The following is a 22627-nucleotide window of genomic DNA, read 5'->3' on the forward strand; positions in this document are numbered from 1 at the left end:
GTTTGCCACGAGCAGTACAGTCGCTTTCGTATCAGAGAACATAATCTTCTTTGGGTGATGACAATAATAATTCGCTATTAGAGATAAGGAAGCTGCTGAGTCGACTAGAGCTCGGAAAGGCTAACTGTCGATGACGACTTCACTAAGATTTCTTGACTTATTCATGACTGTCGTCCATCTGCGGCGACCTCACCGACATATATGATTGCCTCCCTTACTTTTCCTGAATTCGGTGGTTAGGTGAGAGGCTGGTACCTCTGTAAGGCGATGGGTAGAGGCGTGGCGAGTTGGAGAGCGACCTCCTCCAGGGTACGGCGTTGACTTTGTCCCGCAGGTCGATTATAATTGTCTGCAGCTGAATGTTATGATGTTTCACGTCTTGCGGCGTAATATCGTCGAACACCCATCTTCTGTCTCTGCAGTGGCGTACAATGTTTCCCTGGTGTCCGTGGTGAAAGTAGACTGGAGTGTTGTTCTCCGTCCTACAAATGTCAGTTTTTCTGTGAGGCGCTGGCGTCAGTAGTGAACGTTCTGACAGTGCTAAGTGTGTTGTTGTGTACGACTTTGTACACAGTGGTTAGGTGAGCTGAGCTACAGAGCAGTGCGGTAACTCTCGTCGTAGGAAAGCTGGACAGGAGCAGGAAGTTAGCACAGTAACACAAGAATTATGTAACCTGTATTTCTCCAAGCACACAAAGACTCAGTACAAGTAATGCCGCAAGGAACAGAGTCTAGCTCTCAGTGTCAATGAGGTAGAGGCTCAGTTTACTGAGCACGAATGTTTGTGTCGTAGCGAAGAGGCTCCAAGTGGGGCGTCCGTCTGCGGCCAGCTTCCTATATTGCGGCTGCAGACAGCACTCGTAAATCAGAGCCACCGGAGGAATGGGCATACACTGCAGCCATTGGATTCCATTCGACCACTGTCGACATGTGACGGAAACTTGCAATTCCGTCGCCAACTTCGTGACACCCGTGGAGTGGTATCATTATGTGGTGCCACAGTTGTACTTCACTGATGATCCTGCTTTCGCATTTGGACTTGATTGTGGTTTCGATGCGACGACGGTTGCTAGTGGTGGTGGTCTCACCACGGCTCCAATTAAGCAATGTAAAAGCAGTCGCCTCCATGGAGAGGAACCGGAATACAGACATTATATCATTCCTAAGAGCCGTATTTTCGGGAGATGTATGGATTGCCAGAGAAGCTGGTTGGTCCTGCATTAGTCAGCTGCTGGGTTGTACGACCGTAGCGGCAAGTCTGAGGAGGCCATGTTCTTTCTTCGTGGTGCATTTGGCTAGTGGCGAACACTGATGTCAAAGATCGACACAACTCTTCTTTCACATTCCCTTTTACCCCCTGACGTATGGGATCGACGTTCATGGCTGTTATCTCCTATGTACTCGGCCCAACATTTCTGTTTGCCAAGTACTGTTATATCTCTTCTCTTATTGTGTGGGGTACGAAAGAGAAAAACTCATAATGGTCTTCCACAACTTCCGTAGGGATCACGTTCGGACGCCAGTCATACCTCTCATGTGACACATTTTTGTCGCATTTCCACTAGATAAGTTCCTCTGTCGTGACATTATTTACCAGATGAGACACGTACATATTTTCTGTGAATTTTTTCATCAGGTGTGAGAATTTGTCGGTTTCTGTCATATTCAGATACACGATGTAGCATGGGAACAAAACATTCTCGACTGTGTCGTCTCCCCATAATATTGGAAACCCATTCCTCAATTGTTCTTCCACTAAGTGTACTTACAGCTAGTTGTCGTAAGACGATTGCTTCAGCTCGATCTAGAGTTTGTCTCAGCAACTGAACTTCTCTTCGCTGTTCTCGAATCATTGCTGGGTTGTGCCATCCGAGTAGAAGCACACTCACACATTTGGCAAACATTCATCTCACCCCACCTTTTATATTTGGAAGCTCTGTCAAATCCTTTCACCATTTTGGCAGTCCCTGGCGACCGGCTGTGCAGCTGACATATTGCTGTTTCGGGATTAATCTCTCTCTTAAATATACGGATCTTAGGAATTATCTACTGCTTATTCAAATGGTTCAAATGGCTCTAAGCACTATGGGACTTAGCATCTGAGGTCATCAGTCCACTAGACTTAGAACTACTTAAACCTAACTAATCTAACGACATCACACACATCCATGCCCGAGGCAGGATTCGAACCTGCGACCATAGCAGCAGCGCTGTTCCGGACTGAAGTGCGTAGAACCGCTCGGTCACAGCGGCCGGCATACTGCTTATATTCTGCTTCCTGTCGGCATAGGCAACAGTTTTTATATCGTCTAGCTGGAACCACAGTGACTCCGGCACATCCACCAACGTTACATTCGCAACCATAATCAAGTCCAAATCAGAAAGGACGGTCGGGAGTGAACTACAACACTTAGCACTGAAAGCACATTTATTACTTAGAGCAATATACAGTCAGAAAAGAATCGGATTTCCAGGCAAGGGGTGTAGCCATTTATACAAACACCGCCGCGCGGATTCGCCGAGCGGTCTAAGGCGCTGCAGTCATGGACTGTGCGGCTGGTCCCGGCGGAGGTTCGAGACTTCCCTCGGGCATGGGTGTGTGTGTTTGTCCTTAGGATAATTTAGGTTAAGTCGTGTGTAAGCTTAATGACTGATGACCGTAGCAGTTAAGTCCCATAAGATTTCACACGCATTTGAACATTTTTTTTTACAAGCACCAGTATTCCAGAAATAGAAGCATAAGATATTTCAAGAACCTTCCAGAAACGATAAATAGCAAGTAAAAAGTAGCTGCTGGTGTTCAGGGTTAAATTGGTCACCTGCCGCGCGGCGCCAGCTACAGCTTAACAATTTCAAAAAGTACTGAAGTCTCTCTGGTCTTTGCAAGCTCTTCATATAGTTATATAAGTAAAGGGATTTTTTTCCATTATTTAAAATGTTCGATTCCCCTTTCTTGATAGGACAAACTGCTCCCACTTTAAGGTGTAACAGATATCAGACATCACCACATAATATTTATGGACGATGGTCGAAATAAACACTGCTGAAACATAAATAGCAGTAAATAATATGAATATCTGAAATTTATGTTGAGCGATGTACAAACAACCAGTTCGGAGCAGTTTTGATGAAGAATTGGCACTGTTTCTAATACTGTGTTCTGTCTCATGTGGCATGTGCACCTGTGTAACATTTTCTATTATTTCCCTACAGATTTCTTTCCACAATAAAGACTGAAAATATCACACTGGATCTGCATCACCTACTGCATCATCATATGAGTGTATCTCCTCAACAAATTGTCTTGAGCACCTATCATTCGACTAGTATTAGAACAGTTCATTTTATCCAAGTGGAATTAGGTGCAATAGAAGAGAGAATCAGTTTAGTATTTCCGTTTGGATGTTTGTAACACAACATTTACAGTGGATTCACATATCTTCTACAATTCTAAACCATATAGACAAGTGATGGCGGAAGCCAACACTTGTCTACCGCTTGTCTATCTGTTAGTATGCTCCAATCAGCTTTACTGTTGTTACTACATTGTGGCAGTCAAGGGCTTCGACAAAGCAGCAAAGCATGTAACAAGTTATAAGTTAACACACTAATGCTCTGTTCCTTGTTTTTCTCGCCTAGGAATCAAGATGGCCCTCTACTTCGATTCATGGGCGACTGAGATGTTGGCCGTCCTGTCAACGCTTTTCATGATAATGTATGTAACGTTTAAAATCAATTGCACGTACTGGAAGAAGAAAGGTCTGCCATATATGGAGCCGTCTTTCCCACTGGGAAATGGCTGGAACCCAATACTAATGAGGAAATGCCTGGGCGAAGATATGAAAGACGTGTACTTTGAAACAGAAGGCAAAGCTGTCGTCGGTATTTACTCATTAAATAATCCTCTTCTCGTTGTGCGGGATCCAGAACTTATCAAAATGATCATGGTGAGGGATTTCAACTACTTTCCTGACCGGGGCATCTACGTAGACGAGGAGACAGATCACCTGTCGGCGCACCTCTTCTTCCTCGGAGGAACCAAGTGGCGGTCTCTGCGCCAGAAGCTGACGCCCACGTTCACGTCGGGAAAAATGCGCGCCATGTTCGGCATAGTGCTCGACTGCGCTCGTATTATGGTTGACGTCATACCCTCGGGCAGAGATGTGGAAGTCCGTGAGCTGGTTGCCCGCTACTCTACTGACGTCATCGCTTCCTGCGCCTTCGGCATCGACGTCGACAGTCAGCACTATCCTGAGGCGGAGTTTCGGCAATGGGGGCGGCGCTTCTTCCAGACATCCCTGCGCTCTTACCTTACTCTGTCTCTGGGATTCTCTAATCCCAAGCTGCGCACCCTGCTGCCTTTACCCTTCACACCGAAGGATATCGCGGATTACTTCACACGCGTTGTTGATGACACAGTCAAACACCGAGAGAAGACAGGTATCATCAGGAAGGACTTCATGCAGTTGATGATTCAGTTGAAGAACAATGGATATGTTGATGACAGCTTCTCAATCACTGGGAAGAAGGGTGCTGAACGTAAGTCATGGTTCTAAATATATATGATTTTATAAAAAAATATTTAATTGTAAATTTAGAACCTTTTGTAGGCTGTAAACCTTAAATACGTTTGTAGTAAGACCCTGTTCTTCACATCCACATCATTTACAAGAAAATTCTCATTTGATGATATGACATTTAATGTTGTTGATTACCAAGATAAAAACAGACACCGCATTTCCTCAGCTGTGAATATTTTCGCACCCATTTCAGAAGTTTTAAGTTGAATGAATTTAACTGTATATCACTTTCAGAAAAGTGGCACTAATTTTGGGGAGTAATAGGTTATGAGTTTTAATGATCGACCTGTAACTCAAGCGTAAGTAGAATGCCTTCATATTGTTGGTTGAATTATTATCGATATACCTTCATTCGTTTTAGTAGGAATGAATAGTTCGATGCAGAAATCCATCTCGAAATCTCCGTTATAATACCTCTTCATTATTAATTATGGTATGCGAGATCTATCAGTAGGCGATATTGCTATTTTTTTCCCCAACATTTTATTCTACTTAGAGTGTTGCTTCCTTCATACACTTCTCTGCTTTTTTAAATGCAGATGTTCTACATTTTGGCATAGGTTCTGTCTTTATCTTTATTATGTTTTGTATCGTTTCTTATGATTGAGCTTAAATCAGATCTTTTAACATGACATAATGTAAATGCAGTAGTTATGAAAAATTTGTTGTTTTAAGGTAATTATCCAACCCAATCAAATACACAGTTCAACTAATTACATGCTTATACTATGAAGTTAAGTGTAAAATCTCAATGAGCTAAAATATATATAGACACATATCAACCACCATGACACACCAATTTTCAGTGTACCCACTTGCAACATGCAAATTCAAAATGATGTTTATTTAAGTAACGAGTTGTATCTAACTATTGATGGCATGAGAAATACATTTGTAACTTCGAAGAATATCGTAATTCCAAAGAACGTAATAGATAATGTCCATTTCCGAATCACTTTAGCATTGATATTTTCACTGTTTATTTGAACAATGCTTCAATTTGCTATTCTTCTCCTAAAAGATGTAGCGCCAGTAACTATAATTCAGGCAGGGAGTAGTACAACGCTTCTCTACAAGTTCTTCTTGTAACTCTGTTACAATTAAAATGTTTTGGCAGTCCAAGTAGGACAGTTATTCATTTTATGGTTTAATCAATAGGACATCAGTATTGTCGTTAACGTAACTACTTTACAAAAGACCAAGACACGAAAAAAAGCAGTAGCTTCCTTGAATTTTGCTCATCAGTATGTCATCAATACCATATAGAACTATAGAGGAAATAGAGAAGATCCAAAGAAGAGCAGCACGTTTTGTTACAGGTTCATTTAGTAAGCACGGAAGTGTCACGGGTTTGTTCGGCCACCTCCAGAGGCAGACGCTGGAAGAGACGTACTCTGCACCGAACTAAAGATCTGAGAATTTACATTACTAGAAGAACCAACCAATATATTGCTCCCTCCCATGTATATCTCGCGAAAAGACCATGAAGATAAAATTAGAGTTTCGAGCCCACTAAGTGGGTTACCCTCAATCGTTCTTCCCTTGAACCATCCGCAACTCGAACAGGGAACGGGAGCAGTGAAGCTGCTACAGCCAGTATCCTCCGCCACACATGGTGGAGCGTAGATGTACTCGCATATGTAGATGCAAGTATTGTGTCAGTACGAAATATCTTTCCTCACTATAAAAATTAGCTTCTATGTATTATTAGAATGATCATTAAAATTTAAAATTCCTACAGAGAACATACATAAAATAGCAACAGAGAGGAGAACTACTTTTGCCAAGGCATTCAAGAGAACATTACTGAAAATTATGGCTCTTGTAGTTTTATCTTCATTACACTTGAACTATCAAAGTTGAATTTACTTTAGTTGTCAAATTAAAACTACACATTTAAGAGCATTATCGTGAAACTAGGACTCTGTATAAGATATTTCAGTTACAGGCACGTTTTCTATAATTATTGTGACTATTACAGCTCTTGATAATGCAACTGCGTTTTTAAGGGCACATTTTCCTAATTAAGATAAAGTTTGGGGAAATCTTAGAAGCCATTTTCCCAAAGCTACTGTGATAGTTCGTAACATTAAGCTGATATGCTTGATAGAGTAAGTAACAGCATGTTTACGAACATATTTTATTCCTGGCAGATGGAAATAAGACACTGACGACCAAGGAGATGGCAGCACAGGCGTGGGTGTTCTTCCTCCGGGGGTTCAAGACCTCTTCCACCACCGTAAGCTTCTGCCTGTACGAGCTCTCTAGACATCCAGATATCCAGAAGAAACTGCAAGAAGAAGCTGATGACGTAATAAGAAAGACCAACGGTAATGTGACGTATGATGATATAATGACCAAGATGCCATACATGGAAAAGGTGGTAAACGGTACGATGGACGGTTTTGATTCTTTTGTTCATACATCTTGATAATGAAAGTGTCGTCTTGCACAAATTAAAAGCCATGAAGAGAACACTAATTACTCAACACTAGGTCAAACACATATTCGTTTCATTATTATGACATCATCCGTCATAAAATTGTTATTTAATGATATCTGCGTACAATTGTGTTTCTTCATACTTTAATGAACATATAATATTTACAATATAAACTGTCTACACCGAAGGCAAAAATCAAGGCAATTCATAGGACCTATGAAAAATTGTGGAACAGATAAAAACATAAATATTCTCAGAAATAAAGAAGCCAAAACTCCACAAATCCTATCTTGAAAGAACGTCCTGTGGCACCCTTAGAAACAATGCCTCTGTCGTTATAGAACCAAGAAGACTCCTGGTCCATCCCTAATTACTATTACCAGATTCTGTAATAACGCAAGTTACACACACACACACACACACACACACACACACACACACAAATGGTTCAAATGGCTCTAAGCACTATGGGACTTAACATCTGAAGTCATCAGTCCCCTAAACTATATATATAATTTATTCGTTCATTTATTGAAAACTGTATTGCACTCATGTTATCAGCCACTGAGGACAGCAGGGTCTGCTTTAACAGCTCCTTAAGAATTAACCATAACATTTTGGATCTCAATTATTTGTTATAATTACTGGAAAATCTGTTATGAAATTTTATACACCGCTTTTTTATTAATTATGCAAACTCAGGCGTCACTATGTACCTTAGAAATAGCTGAGTTTATTTCGGTATACAGATAAACAATTTCTGATTTAAAAACTCCTGGCATCGATTATGTGTAGATGCAGTAGATGCTAACAGAACAAGGTCAAAGTCTATGTAGATATGTTATGAGGAGCACCAGTTTTAGTTCCTCTCACAAGCATAACGGATTTCACGTACATTACAAACACGCTGAAAGCTGGTGATGAGTAGTATTCTATTCTCCCGTCACCTTATGTTCCATTCTCTTTCATGTAATAGTGCCCTAACCACCTAGGACTATCAAACTTTCATCCTGTTCATGTATTTTATCGGTTCCATTGTTTCACATATATTCACCCTATTTACCCAACACATGCTAGTGATGTGGACGTGAGAACCAACACGGTTGGTGTTGGTTTTTTTTTCAGAAAGAATAATTCGGACATTAAGACGATCAGAAAATCTTACTCTGTTATCTGCATTGCTTTTCATACCGATGCAAACGCCTGTATGAGCATGCTGGCCATAGACCAGGTAGCTTAGGAATTAGTGAATGACATATCTTCTTTTGCTCTATTAGGACCATTACGTTCATACATTTTCTTTGACTTATTTTCAGATTGCAAATTAACTATGATCGATAAGGGGAGAATTAAAACTTCACACAGAGCGCCACAGTAGAATACTTATTAAAACACTTCCGTTAACATCTGCCCCCTTTTTTTTCAGAAACCCTTCGTATGTATCCACCCGGTACAGTTCTGAATCGCGAGGTGGCGCGGGATTATAAGCTGCCAGGATATGACTGTGTCTTGGAGAAAGGAACTAAGGTGATTATTCCAGTCATGGGACTCCATTATGACAGGAAGTACTTTCGAAACCCCGAGGAATTCGACCGGGAGCACTTTTCCGAGGAGCAGAAGGCATCCAGGCATCCCTACAGCTATCTGCCTTTTGGCGAAGGGCCACGCATATGCATCGGCGAGTCACTCCTCCGCTTATCTTCAGTATCAGTTTTTCACAAAAAATTTATGAAAATATCTTATGTTAAAATAAAAATAAACAATTCATACTGATTAACTAAATAAAATTGAGTCACGTACTATGAGAAAATCAATGGTGATAAACTATGTCAAATGAAATGACGTGAAATAGTATCAGAGAAATCCATTCAGAAATTCTAAACCGGAAATGTAGACTGTGTAGTGACCAAAATTGAATCATATCAATATGTGTTGAAATATGTCTATCATTTATTCCGGATTTCTGTAACAAATAATGTACTTAATGACATTTATTCATCTGATAGTACACTACATTTCCTTTCATTTATTTGTTAAAAAGTTTGTTTCCTGATAGAATCACGTATATTCACAAACTAGCTTCAACAACATCAAACTGTCATCAACTGATCAACAAACAACATTGTAGTCGAATATTATCCACATCAAGGTTTGGAGGTAGCGGTTGTGAGTACAATAGTTATCGTTAGCATATATCACACTAATGTGAGGAATGTTTTCCACATACAAGCATTTTTTGAGTCTAGGTCCCATCATCTGGCTGCTTACGTTCAACCCTCTAAAGACACGCACTCAAAGCACAAACTAGTCACGAAATACAATAAAAGAAGTCCATGTCTTGCTTTGAAGTTGGCAACATTTTAATCTCTGCTTTTCTTCATCATACGACCGGCCGTTCATCAAAATGCTGTTTTTCTGTAGTGGTAACACCGATCGGATCTACTAAACGTCCCACCAGCAGCCTTCCCATATACTGGCCTCTTCTGTGAACAAGTAGACGGTTTCAAATGACTGCAGCGAGTCACGAACCTTTTCATTGTTCCAGAGATATCATAGGGGACATGGGAAAAAAACTTTCCAATAGTTCTCTTGGCAAACTGCTCATGAATATCTGTTACTGTCAAATTAAAAAAAAAGAATCTATGACCTCGTTGAGGAGTCCGTTATCGCTCCCTCCCGTTTGTGCATTAAGTAGATTATCAAATCTTTCTCCGTGAATCCTTTCTTCCCTTCGTGCACCACTTCCAGAGCCTCTTCAATGTCTTTTAGGTTGTTTCCTGTCATGTATACATGTTTAGCTGCTACAGATTTTTAAGTAAGACGAGGATTTTATGTTTAAATATCTGTATTTTATTTTATTTCATGGCTGCTTTGTGCTTTAAGTGTATGTATTTGAAAGACTGAACGCAGCTAGCCAGATGATGGAAGCTTGACTCCCGAAACACATAGCTGTGGGTAACATCACTCACATTTGTGTGTTGTTTGCTAAATAACAATAACGATTGTGGTCTAGTAATCTCTCAGGCACGTGTATTGTCTCTCAGTGACAATTAGTGGACCTGTAAACACCGTATACTAATGTAAATGAGATTATCCGAAACACTTGAAGTTATTCATACAAGACCGTAAACGTTACTATGACAAAAAAAGTATCAGAGATAGTTAGAAAATGATCAATCTGACTAAAATGTCAAAGTTTAGGAATGTCTTCATTTGTTTTATTATTTCCACAATGATCAAGTGGGATCACATAACAACTTAATAACTTTTGTTTCTTCATTGAGAGTGCTCTTTAATCTTCTTCTCCAAGCAGACATTTTCATCTCTGTGTGGACGTTGTTCTTCGCTTTTCCTTCCTTGTTAGCCTTCCAATATGCGGATCTTATTTCTAAAACAATTTTTCTTTGCTCACTCTGATACATTTATGATATTTTTTCCATTTAGTTTCTTACTTTGTGATTCATAATATTGTTGGCTTCGACCATGTTGACGTTTTCCTTTTTTTGTGAATGTTGTGCCTTCGTTGTTCCTCCCTTGGGAACCTAAATTGAAGATGTTACTACTAAAAAAGTTTCTATCTGTTGTATGTGATACCTTGACGTTATTTCTTTCTATTTGGTTTTTTATTTCTGTTATTAGTACTATCGATGGCTTCCTTTTCGAGAACTATAGGAATGTTTGTTTTAGTAGCCTGATATCTTTCATTTCGTCGAGGTATCCCAAAATTTCTATATTTACTACTTTTTTTTAGTTAACTGTTGCAACCGCGAAATAGTGACAAATCTTTGGATAGGTTTCATCTGTCTGGTATCAAAGCCTTTAAGGTTTTTTCTCTATTTATGAAGATTTAATTGTGATTGGATTCTTAGTGAAAGAATAACTAATTGACAGCCTATAAACTTGGCTAAATCACTATTTGGTAAAATTAACTATGACCATAACGACAGGAATAGCAGCACCAGATGTGTTGATAGTTGGAATGGAGCGGTCTATTGCCCAACGAATGTCTCTCTGTAACAGTTCTGAATCGAACACCACGAATCGTTTCCATCTTAAGAAGGGATTATATCTATGGAATATGGTTGATAGTACATTACTTGGCAGTTCCATCAGTTGGAAAAATCAGTCATGTATGTACCAGGGCATTTCCCTGCAAACTGACGGACGGGTTTTGCTGAAATTGTCTCCGTTTCGTTCCAAAATAACCAGTAATTGTTTGGAGATAGTAAATCCCGTATTTAAGTATTCCCTATCAGTTGAAACTTAATAGTTGCCGCTGTTAAAGTTCCAATCTTCATAGTTCAGTAGTTAAAACGTACTGAGGTTTCATGCTAAAATATCGCAGGACCCAAAACATGGTATTACATTGCAAGTGACTGATAACTGATAACAGAAACGTGCACAGTGTTTGGCCACAGTTGTAACCGAAGAGGGTTTGCATTTTGGGGCAGCTGAGGACCCATTAAGACAATTCTGAAGGCGAGGCTTCAGGCCACGATGCGATGCATCACGCACGAGTTTGCAGCCTGCTCCATTGAGACCGGATCTCGCATCGAGCAGGTCACTCCGGGAAATATTTATATATTGTACTTCTACAGTATGTGCAAATCGCATTAACCGTGCACACTACCTTGCTTGGCAGAGAAAGCTCACTTGTGTTTTAGGTCAAAGTGTCCAGTTTTTCAAAATGGCTGTGAGCACTATGGGACTTAACATCTGAGGTCATAAGTCCCGTAGGACCTAGAACTACTTAAACCTAACTAACCTAAGGACATCACACACATCCATGCCCGGGGCAGGATTCGAACCTGCGACCATAGCGGTCGCATGGTTCCAAACTGAAGTGCCTAGAAACGCTAGGCCACACCGGCCGGCTCCAGTTTTTCGATGTACACTTCCAGGTAAATGACTTTATCTAACATTTTCCACTAAAGAACTATGACTCTTTAAGTGCGACATTGGCAGTTTTTCAAACACTTATCTACAGCTGGTGTGAGCTCTCCATCGAATTATAAAAAATGTTTTCTTTGGATGTGGGAAAGAAGAAGGAAGGAAAATTTAAGAATAAAAACTGTTTTCGTTGCAGAATTATTTAATGTTAATGACATGATTCTTTGACATTAAATACTTTTGCAATCAGGATTGTCTTTATTCCGAAATAAATCGAAACCAGCTACTGTAGCACTCTGCCACAATGGAATGGAATAAGGAAGGTAGATTAGGATTTAACGTACCGTCGAAGATAAGGTCATCAGATGGCATGGTGAGATTGGGGAAAGGAAGGAAAGGATAGGGAAATCGCCAATATCCTTTTCAATTGAACCATCCATGCATTTGCCTTAAGCAATTTAGCGATACTGCGGGAACCATAAGTCTGCAGGGTCGGAGGGCGATATGAACCACTTCTCTCGTGAATGCTAATCTAGGATTTTATCAGTACCTCGTTCGGTATGTATGTATCGAGACATATGGAATCCGGTACTTACAGCTGCATCTACTTTTCATATTGAAATATCCCAGTTTTGCCATCCCTATTGGGGAAACTGCCCTCTGAGGAGATTTCACCAACTGTGAAGTTCTGTTTCGAGGATCAGAATGTTGCTGAGACCCCATAGTGTAAAACAGGCATCTGTTGAGTGGTGAGCTGGATTACCTCATGCCGTTGCCTGATGCTACGCTGCCTTGGTGCCCTGGCTGATTGAATGCGGACCACTGGTCACAAAAAACCGGGCAAATCTACCATATATACACGCCGAAGTATGCCTCACGTCAGCCGACGGTCCGGTTTGGGCCAAAAAGCTTCGTTCACATGAATTCGCTATGTTTACTAGACGCTGGTCTACGTACCGCTGCTACACTCGATGATTCTGGGGCTCGAGCCGGAGTCATCACGAGAAGACCACCTCCAATATCTGGGCGTCTCCAGCGGGTCTTACGGGCCTTAGGTGCGAAACGTGCGCTCCAGCGCGCCTCGCACCTGACCCTCTGCCAGAGCTGCTGACTGCGGCAGATACACCTGACGCCATCCTCTGGCCAGCGAGGGCGCTGACACGGCGACCTGCTCGCGACCGCCTGGTTGGCCGGCGACCACGCGCTGGTGCAGCCAAACACGCCGCCTTTTGTTCCGCTGAGGCAGACTCTACTGTCCGGGATCAGTGCACGCATTCGATTGGTCGCTTTGAACGACTGTCCGAGAATCTTGGTGAAAAAAATTTATTTCCACCCGAGACCTACCGATTCCTCGACAGCCGAGTTAGGAAACCCATCGTCCTGCATCCTGACTTAAAATACGACCATCCTCGCAGTTAATAGGGATTTGCACCACCATCCCATTACATCTGTGTAATGAGAAGCATTCTTTCTTTAACAATCCTGGTTTCGATTCTTTTTTCAAACAGTTGCTTCAGAGACGTGAGTAATGGTCATCGATTGCTTTTTATCCTTTGTAAGCCAATCAACAAGAAGCCATCATTTTCTATCCTGAAAAATCAGTTTATCTAAGAGGGGTGTTGTACGAGGGTCACTCCAAAAGAAATGGACATTATTTTTTTTTAATCCATCTTTTATTCTACATGTTTGAAAGTTTTACAGTGTGTAGATACATCCTTTAGGAACAATATTTTCATTTCTCCACATAATTTCCATCCCCCTCAATTGCCTTACACCATTTTGGAACCAGCACCTGTATACCCGCACGGTAAAATTCTGGACGAACCTGTTGCAGCCACTGTTTGGCAGCGTGCACAAGGGAGTCATCATCTTCAAACCTTGTTCCACGAAGAGAGTCTTTCAGTTTCCCAAAGAAATGATAGTCACATGGAGCCAGGTCAGGACTGTAAGGTGGTTGTTTCAGTGTTGTGTATCCGAGTTTTGTGATCGCTTCCATGGTTTTTTGACTGACATGCAGCCGTGCATTGTCGTGCAACAGCAAAATATCCTGCTTTTGCCGATGTGGTCGAACACGATTCAGTCGAGCCTGAAGTTTCTTCAGTGTCGTCACATATGCATCAGAATTTATGGTGGCTCCACTTGACATGATGTCCACAAGCAAGAGTCGTTCAGAATCGAAAAACACCGTAGCCACATCTTTTCCAGCAGGAGGTGTGGTTTTGAATTTTTTTTTCTTGAGTGAATTTGCATGATTCCACTCCATTGATTGCCTCTTCGTCTCTGGTGAGAAATGATGCTTCATCACCTGTCACAATTCTTCCAAGAAATTCATCTCCACCATTCTCGTACTGTTCCAAAAGTTCGCTGCATACCGTTTTTCTTGTTTCTTTGTGAGCCACTGTCAACATCCTGTGAACTCACCTGGCACAAACCTTTTTTAACGCCAACACTTTCAGTATTCTGCAAACACTTCCTTCCCCTATCCCAACGTAGCGTGACAATTCGTCCACTGTGATGCGTCTGTCAGCAGTCACCAATTCGTTAACTCTCTGCACATTGTCTGGAGTGTGTACAGTACGAGGCCTGCCGCTGCGAGGACAGTCCTCAATATTGCCGCACCCGCTTTCATCACGTAACCTGCTTTCCCACCGACTAACTGTACTGCGATTGACAGTAGCATCTCCATACACCTTTTTCAACATCTTGTGGATGTTTGTCACTGTTTCGTTTTCACAGCACAGGAATTCTATGACAGCACGTTGCCTCTGACGAACGTCAAGTGTAGCAGCCATCTTGAAGACATGCTGTGACGGCGACACTCACGGGAACAGGCTGAACTAAGTTTGAAAACAAGCGGGAAGGGTGTATCTACACACTGTAAAACTTTCACACATGCAGAATGAAAACTGCATTTTTACAAAAATAGTGTGCATTTCTTTCGGAGTGACCCTCGTATAACTCACGCAACAGTATTTTTCTGGAAACAGGTTGGTTTTATTTAGAATTACAATCCAGCACATTACTTTCGATTCTTTTGGCTCCAAACGCTATTTTTCAACATAATCTACGTTCAATGCGACGGCCTCGCGCCACCTTGCGAAGCCAACTTCGAAACCAACGTCTTCCTGCATCAATAAGCACCCCATCATCCACATTCTGCTTCCCGCAGAGTGCATCATCCTTGATTGGGCAGACAGATGGAAGTCGGAAGGAGTGAGGTTGGGGCTGTTGGGCAGAGCCCTGCACGGCGGCCGGCAACACAGCACTGCCCGCCCACGGGTTTGCTTGGACCAGCCGGCAGGCTAAAGCCGTCGGCACACGGACCGTGCATCCGAACGTTGAGCGTTGAGCGTGACGAGTTCCTGACGTCATAGCGTGGAATAGCACGTTCGGGAGTCTTTGCGAACGTGCAGAGCAATATCTGGCATGTCAGATATTCTGAGCGTGCGTCTAAGCGTTGACCAATGAGATGGCACAACGTCACCTACGTCACACTCACGCCGTCTCCCTTCAGTACAGAGTTGTGATGTGCCATATTGGCATTCATTTCAAACTTATATTTATACACTCCTGGAAATGGAAAAAAGAACACATTGACACCGGTGTGTCAGACCCACCATACTTGCTCCGGACACTGCGAGAGGGCTGTACAAGCAATGATCACACGCACGGCACAGCGGACACACCAGGAACCGCGGTGTTGGCCGTCGAATGGCCCTAGCTGCGCAGCATTTGTGCACCGCCGCCGTCAGTGTCAGCCAGTTTGCCGTGGCATACGGAGCTCCATCGCAGTCTTTAACACTGGTAGCATGCCGCGACAGCGTGGACGTGAACCGTATGTGCAGTTGACGGACTTTGAGCGAGGGCGTATAGTGGGCATGCGGGAGGCCGGGTGGACGTACCGCCGAATTGCTCAACACGTGGGGCCTGAGGTCTCCACAGTACATCGATGTTGTCGCCAGTGGTCGGCGGAAGGTGCACGTGCCCGTCGACCTGGGACCGGACCGCAGCGACGCACGGATGCACGCCAAGACCGTAGGATCCTACGCAGTGCCGTAGGGGACCGCACCGCCACTTCCCAGCAAATTAGGGACACTGTTGCTCCTGGGGTATCGGCGAGGACCTTTCGCAACCGTCTCCATGAAGCTGGGCTACGGTCGCGCACACCGTTAGGCCGTCTTCCGCTCACGCCCCAACATCGTGCTGCCCGCCTCCAGTGGTGTCGCGACAGGCGTGAATGGAGGGACGAATGGAGACGTGTCGTCTTCAGCGATGAGAGTCGCTTCTGCCTTGGTGCCAATGATGGTCGTATGCGTGTTTGGCGCCGTGCAGGTGAGCGCCACAATCAGGACTGCATACGACCGAGGCACACAGGGCCAACACCCGGCATCATGGTGTGGGGAGCGATCTCCTACACTGGCCGTACACCACTGGTGATCGTCGAGGGGACACTGAATAGTGCACGGTACATCCAAACCGTCATCGAACCCATCGTTCTACCATTCCTAGACCGGCAAGGGAACTTGCTGTTCCAACAGGACAATGCACGTCCGCATGTATCCCGTGCCACCCAACGTGCTCTAGAAGGTGTAAGTCAGCTACCCTGGCCAGCAAGATCTCCGGATCTGTGCCCCATTGAGCATGTTTGGGACTGGATGAAGCGTCGTCTCACGCGGTCTGCACGTCCAGCACGAACGCTGGTCCAACTGAGGCACCAGGTGGAAATGGCATGGCAAGCCGTTCCACAGGACTACATCCAGCATCTCTACGATCGTCTCCATGGGAGAATAGCAGCCTGCATTGCTGCGAAAGGTGGATATACACTGTACTAGTGCCGACATTGTGCATGCTCTGTTGCCTGTGTCTATGTGCCTGTGGTTCTGTCAGTGTGATCATGTGATGTATCTGACCCCAGGAATGTGTCAATAAAGTTTCCCCTTCCTGGGACAATGAATTCACGGTGTTCTTATTTCAATTTCCAGGAGTGTATATGCTGTTTCTGAGCACCAGCAAATTCAGGATCACCCGAAAACCCGTTGTTAACTGTGTGATCCGTTCCAGTAAAATAACGAAAAACATCATATTCATGGCAAAAGAATTATTGTAACTTGCGTATTATGAGAGTAGGCTATTTGAAGGCAGCGACACACGGAAGATCCACTAAAACGCATTGTTCTTGGTACAATTTGTTATAATTAAATTTCATTTAGTAACATATCTACCATAAGGTTTTCTGAAATGGTAACATACTTTGATTACTTACACTGTGTGTGTTGATGGTTTAACGTAAGCCGTGTTCGGTCAGAGGGCTGCGTGCTCTCTTTAATAAAAAAAAAAAAAAAAACTGAGTCAAGGAACCAACGATCAATTTGAACGGATGTCTTGTGACGTCCGCCCCGACCAAACGCAACGAACTATATCGAACAAAAAAAAAAAAAAAATGAAGCGTAATGAGTAGCATCACTGTCTTGTATTGATTTGGTAGTTTGGGGGGAGGTTCGCGTCTTGACATTACTAAATTTTATTTCCTAGCATTCGCGTTTTTATTAGGTTCTGATACTGTATTGTTAGTTTAATGTAAGAATATACTATAATATTTGATGTTATGTAAATATAAGTTCACCTTTTTTTGAGGGGTGATGAAATAACCCTTTCGTAGTTGATGGGTCATATATGTCCCACTAACTTTGACCGCCACTTCGAGTGTCGGGATATATGTTACCCTGCTCTGCACGGTGCTGCTATCTAGGGACGACTGTACTGAACCTGAGAATTAATCGGGACTGCACTGCAAAGACAGGAGTGCTAGTTCTGCAAGTTTTGCAGAAGAGCTTCTGTAAAGTTTGGAAGGTAGGAGACGAGATACTGGCAGAATTGAAGCTGTGAGGATGGGGAGTGAGTCGTGCTTTGGCAGCTCAGTTGGTAGAGCACTTGCCCGCGAAAGGCAAAGGTCCCGAGTTCGAGTCTCGGTCCGGCACACAGTTTTAATCTGGCATGAAGTTTCATATCAGCGCACACTCCGCTGCAGAGTGAAAAGCTTATTCTGAGAACAAAAGTTGTTTGCACTGCTTGTGGTGTGCCACTTTGTGCCACACCATGTTTTTCCAAGTTTAATGGAATGTAAAGTTTTGTAGGTATTGGTCATGTATCATGAAAACTGAAATGTAATGAATATTTTTTACACTGGCTCTACACAAATAAAAATATTATATGCATGTATAATTTGTAGTTATTTTATTCTCCACAAAATCCTGTTTATGGCTAAAAAAAATAAAATAACAAAATCAGTCAGTCAGCAGAAAAGGTATCTCGCGTTGGTTCATGGGACATATGTGTCCCACTTCCTTTGTGAAAAAATGGATAACTTAAAAAATATTTTGGTGGTGAAAATATAATAATGGGACTGAAAATAAAACGTTATCACCTTAATATTTTAAAAATTTGTAAAAAATGAATATTATCCATGAAAGGAATAATGTTTATCCTATGCAGAGAAGTATTCCAAATTTGTACCGCACTATTTGTAATGGAACTTTTATATGTCTCTGTCCTTGTTGATTGAACATGGTACTTTCCTTTTCGTGGACGATGGGGGAAATGTGCGTTTTAATAGAACTAACGTGGGAATTTTACGCTGGAGTGTGTTGCGATCCCGTATACCACGTTGGGGCCCACGTACCGTATGCTCAAGTCGCATCATTCCTGAGCCTTCAGCAGCAAGTTGAACTTGGCACGCTCAACGTTAACGTTCGACTGCACGGTCCGTGTGCCGACGGCTTAAGCTTCTCACGTGACGAGAGCGAACTGCTGGTCCGCAGCACTGGGCCACAGAGCTCGCCGCAGCTCACAGCACTGGGTGGGCGGGGCCGCCTATCAGATATACATCCCGCGCTACGTACTAACCTCTGCCCCTCTAGGTGTTCTCTCGCCTGCTCTCACTGAGGGAATTCCTATATACGTGGCGTGTTTTTTTAAGTAAGTACCGTTTGGAAATTTAAAAAAGACGTGCTAAGATATCTCAATAATTTTATTTTTACATGAAAGCCTGTACCTTAATCTACGCACTGACGCCATAACAGTCTGATTCTTCCTTGTTTACGTTGTGTACTGAGTGTTTAAGATGCCTCCGATAATCGTGAGTCCCACCGACTGTGAAGTACGGGCTGTTATAAGATTTCTTAGTGCTAAAAGGGTAAAAGCGATCGGTATTCATCGTGAGATCTGTGCAGTTTAAGGAGAAAAAATTATGAGTGATGGAATGGTAAGAAAGTGGGGGAGAGCATTTAAAAGATGGCCGCACAATTGTGCACGATGAACAACGGAGTTAATGAAAGTTTGGTGCAGGAGAGAGAAAACAGACGCTTTACGATTTTCTCCTTGCGGGATGACTTTCCTAATGTTTCTCGTAGTGTTCTGTATGACATTGTGACCGAGCACTTGAATTACCGAAAATTGTGCGCACGTTGGGTACCGAAAATGTTGACGGATGTGCACAAAACCAAACGTTTAGACAGTGCACTGACTTTCCTTGAGCAGTACCACAACGACGGTGATGATTTCTTAAGCCAAATTGTTACGGGCGATGAAACATGGGTGGCCTACTTCACACCAGAATCAAAGCAACAGTCCATGGAAGTTGAGCAAGGGCATCGTTTTGTTGCAAGACAATGCCCGTCCGCATGTGGCGAATCAGACCAAAGATTTCATCACATCTTTTCGATGGGAAACTCTAGATCATCCTCTGTGCAACCCCGATCTTGCGCCCAATGACTACCATCAGTTCCTGCACTTGAAGAAAGACCTGGGCGGTCAGCGTCTTCAAGACGATGAGAAGTCAAAACAGTGGTGATGCAGTGGTTAACGAGCTAGGCGGCAAACTTCTATGAGGAGGGTATTCAAAAGCTGGTACAACGTTATGACAAGTGCCTCAATATTGACGGAAATTACGTAGAAAAATAGATTAAGGTACAGGCTTTCATGTAAAAATAAAATTGTTGAGATATTTTAGCACGTCTTTTTTTTTAATTTCGAAACGGTAGTTACTTAAAAAACACGCCTCGTACTGTGAAAATCGTTTAGCCCGGAACTGATGGGGCCGAAATATTTTTCTTTCTTAAAAGACTTTCATTTTACACGATGCATGTGAAATAAATACTCAATAACATATTCGAAGCAATTTTTTGAAATGCTATTCGCTGCTAAAATATACACATTTACTTGCTAATACGTCAGATTAGATACGATTGATTACACTTTGAACATCGTCATTTTAAACTTTACGATGGATTGTATTCGTACAGATTTGTCAGACCTTATGTATCCAAATTAGATTTCGGCCCATCCAGAACCGAATGCGAAAATCAACTGACAAATATAATGATAAGCGCTGTCACTGGCAGTACTTGAAGCTGCCTAGAAGCAGCATTGTTTCTTCTGTTCGGTCAAACAAATAAAGAAAATTAAGAAAAAATCTCTGAGTGTTAATGCGACTGCATAAATTAGGTACGGTACCGAATATCTAATTTTCCTGAGAAGCGGATTATAGTCGTGTCAAGCCATTTTGTTTCGTACTAAAGAAAAGCTGAGTATGGCATTACGACGGGTCCACAGCTCCATTTCATGTCAACAGGTTATTCAAATAAAGCGTCTTCCTTTTTTAAACGATTGTCATTGCACTAACTTCAAAACATGACGACTTGGGATGCGATGAAACTACCAATATACAATAATGATCAACCGGTTTAGAGAGAACGAAAAACAAAACGCGGTGTGAAAAAAATATTTAGTAAATATTCCATTATTCATTTTCTCTGTTGTTGGAGTTGATATGAAGAAAGAGAAAAACATCGACATTGACCGGGTCCAAAAGTGACCGTCGTGCACTTAGAATGAAACCTGCAGAACTCAAACTTGTCTCTGATGCAAAGCTGAATGGCTGTACGCCCAAAATTTTTCTGGCGATCTTCTGGTGACATTTGTCCGTTTACAATTCTGATTGAAGCACCTATGTAGTTCATCTGTGGAAGTCTGAATAATTTTCCAGCATTGCAGGACTTCGCCAAAGATGCTCTTAGATTCTACCTGGACAGTATCACAAATACTTCACGTATATTTGGCTACTCTTCAGGTGAGAGAATACCTGAGATGGCCGTCTTATCTGTGGCAGAATTTAGTTTTGGTTAGTAGACGGCGCTTCACAGGGCAGCGTCCTTTCGTGACTGGTCACTCCAAATTATTGATGTAGTAGCTAGTGGATTGTATGCTTTACATCTCCCGTGACTTCACGCCTCTGAGATTCAGACATCATTTTCAGATGGCGAAATTGTGCCAACAGGAAATTACCTATTCGTGGTGGCGCTTCCTCTAGATAATTTTTCAGGCGGACTCGCGAGATTTATTTCAGAGGCTTCTCCGTCCTAAGGCTCTTCACTTCAGCGTTTCGGAGGGTCACTTTCAATGGCAACAGGAGATGCAGTGATGATACTTTTCAAATTTCATTTCTTTTGAAGTCTCCTTGAAGGAATGTAAGAAAAATCCTTACTTTTAACTCTTGGAAGAATTTCACTGCTAATCTACGCCTGTTTAATATAAAAAGCCACAGCGTACATACCGTCTGAACAGAAATCAGCTAGTCCATCAACGTGATGTCAGTTCCTTCTATTCTCTCTGTTTCTCATTTCTCAGGGAGCCTTTTACACAGTATAGAATACTGCCTTCTCACCGATTCAAGCATGGTCAATCTTGTGTTAAAGTATCGTTCGACTGCTCCATTGCTCTCTACAGGCCATGAACAACACCACTTTGCTTTGAAAATGTCACAAGTTCCTCCGTTGCAGTCAGAAAAAAATAAAGTTTTGGGCAGTTGGATAGCATATACCGCACATTAAACGCATTTATTAGCATTCTGTTCAGCATGTGACAGGGAAAATTCAGTGCAGAATACCTATAAAGAAGAGCGGCAATATTGGCATCTTGGTTAGTTGTGAAAGGTAAATTTTGAGACTATTCTATCGTCTCAACAATTCCTTTATTATATTTTGAAGTGTCGTAGGCTCGTCTGGAAACCGTGTCATACGCAAGAAGTATGATCTGAGATCCCAGTTAACAAAATAGGAAACTGTACGTGTCAGGTGATGATCTCTCCTTGTGCTACGTGTCACGTATCTCTGATCGCCTGGAATTCACCTTCATTCACGTAATAAATTATTCAGGTACGATTTTCTTTCAAAGGTTTTTCGGTTTTTGTGTGATGTGTCGTGAGACAGTAATGGGATGAGGCATGGTAGGTTTTGTGGACATTTTTCTATAAGTCGCTGCAGTATCGATTAATCTCTGAATCAGATCTGTAACTCCTTCACCCCCAGTAGGGTCCCCTGGACACAAAGTCAGGCATTTGTCAGTAAATTTGCCCTGAGTAGATCTGGGAAGGCGTATTCGGTAAATGCATGACACTGGTTTGTTAGACACACGTGAATTCCAGGTGACTGTTTAGTATGCAACACTCGACACAACAAAGGTAACACTGTTGCCATCACCATCTACTGTAGGATTAAACACTGACCGAATTGAACTTTTGAGAGTTGGATCAGGCTCTATGATTCTGTACTCACCAGCCGTTAGCTTTTGTTTTATACTGTGCGGTCTTAGGCGTCCTCTCACGGTTCGCGTGGCTCCCACCGTCGGAGGTTCGAGTCCTCCCTTGGGCAGGGGTGTG

General features: G+C 42.5%; 1 protein-coding gene across 1 annotated transcript in view; it reads left to right on the top strand.

The window, feature by feature from the left end:
- The first annotated feature begins 3647 nt into the window (after positions 1-3647).
- LOC126263349 (cytochrome P450 6k1-like) overlaps positions 3648-22627 on the top strand; it is a 110185-nt gene continuing 91205 nt past the window's right edge. Inside the window, exons 1-3 of the mRNA XM_049960438.1 lie at positions 3648-4539; positions 6734-6970; positions 20957-21091. Coding sequence (XP_049816395.1) covers positions 3648-4539; positions 6734-6970; positions 20957-21091 — 1264 coding nt within the window. The remainder of the gene's footprint in view (positions 4540-6733; positions 6971-20956; positions 21092-22627) is intronic.

This window comes from Schistocerca nitens, chromosome 6, assembly GCF_023898315.1.
Source record: "Schistocerca nitens isolate TAMUIC-IGC-003100 chromosome 6, iqSchNite1.1, whole genome shotgun sequence".
Taxonomy (NCBI): Eukaryota; Metazoa; Arthropoda; class Insecta; order Orthoptera; family Acrididae; genus Schistocerca; species Schistocerca nitens.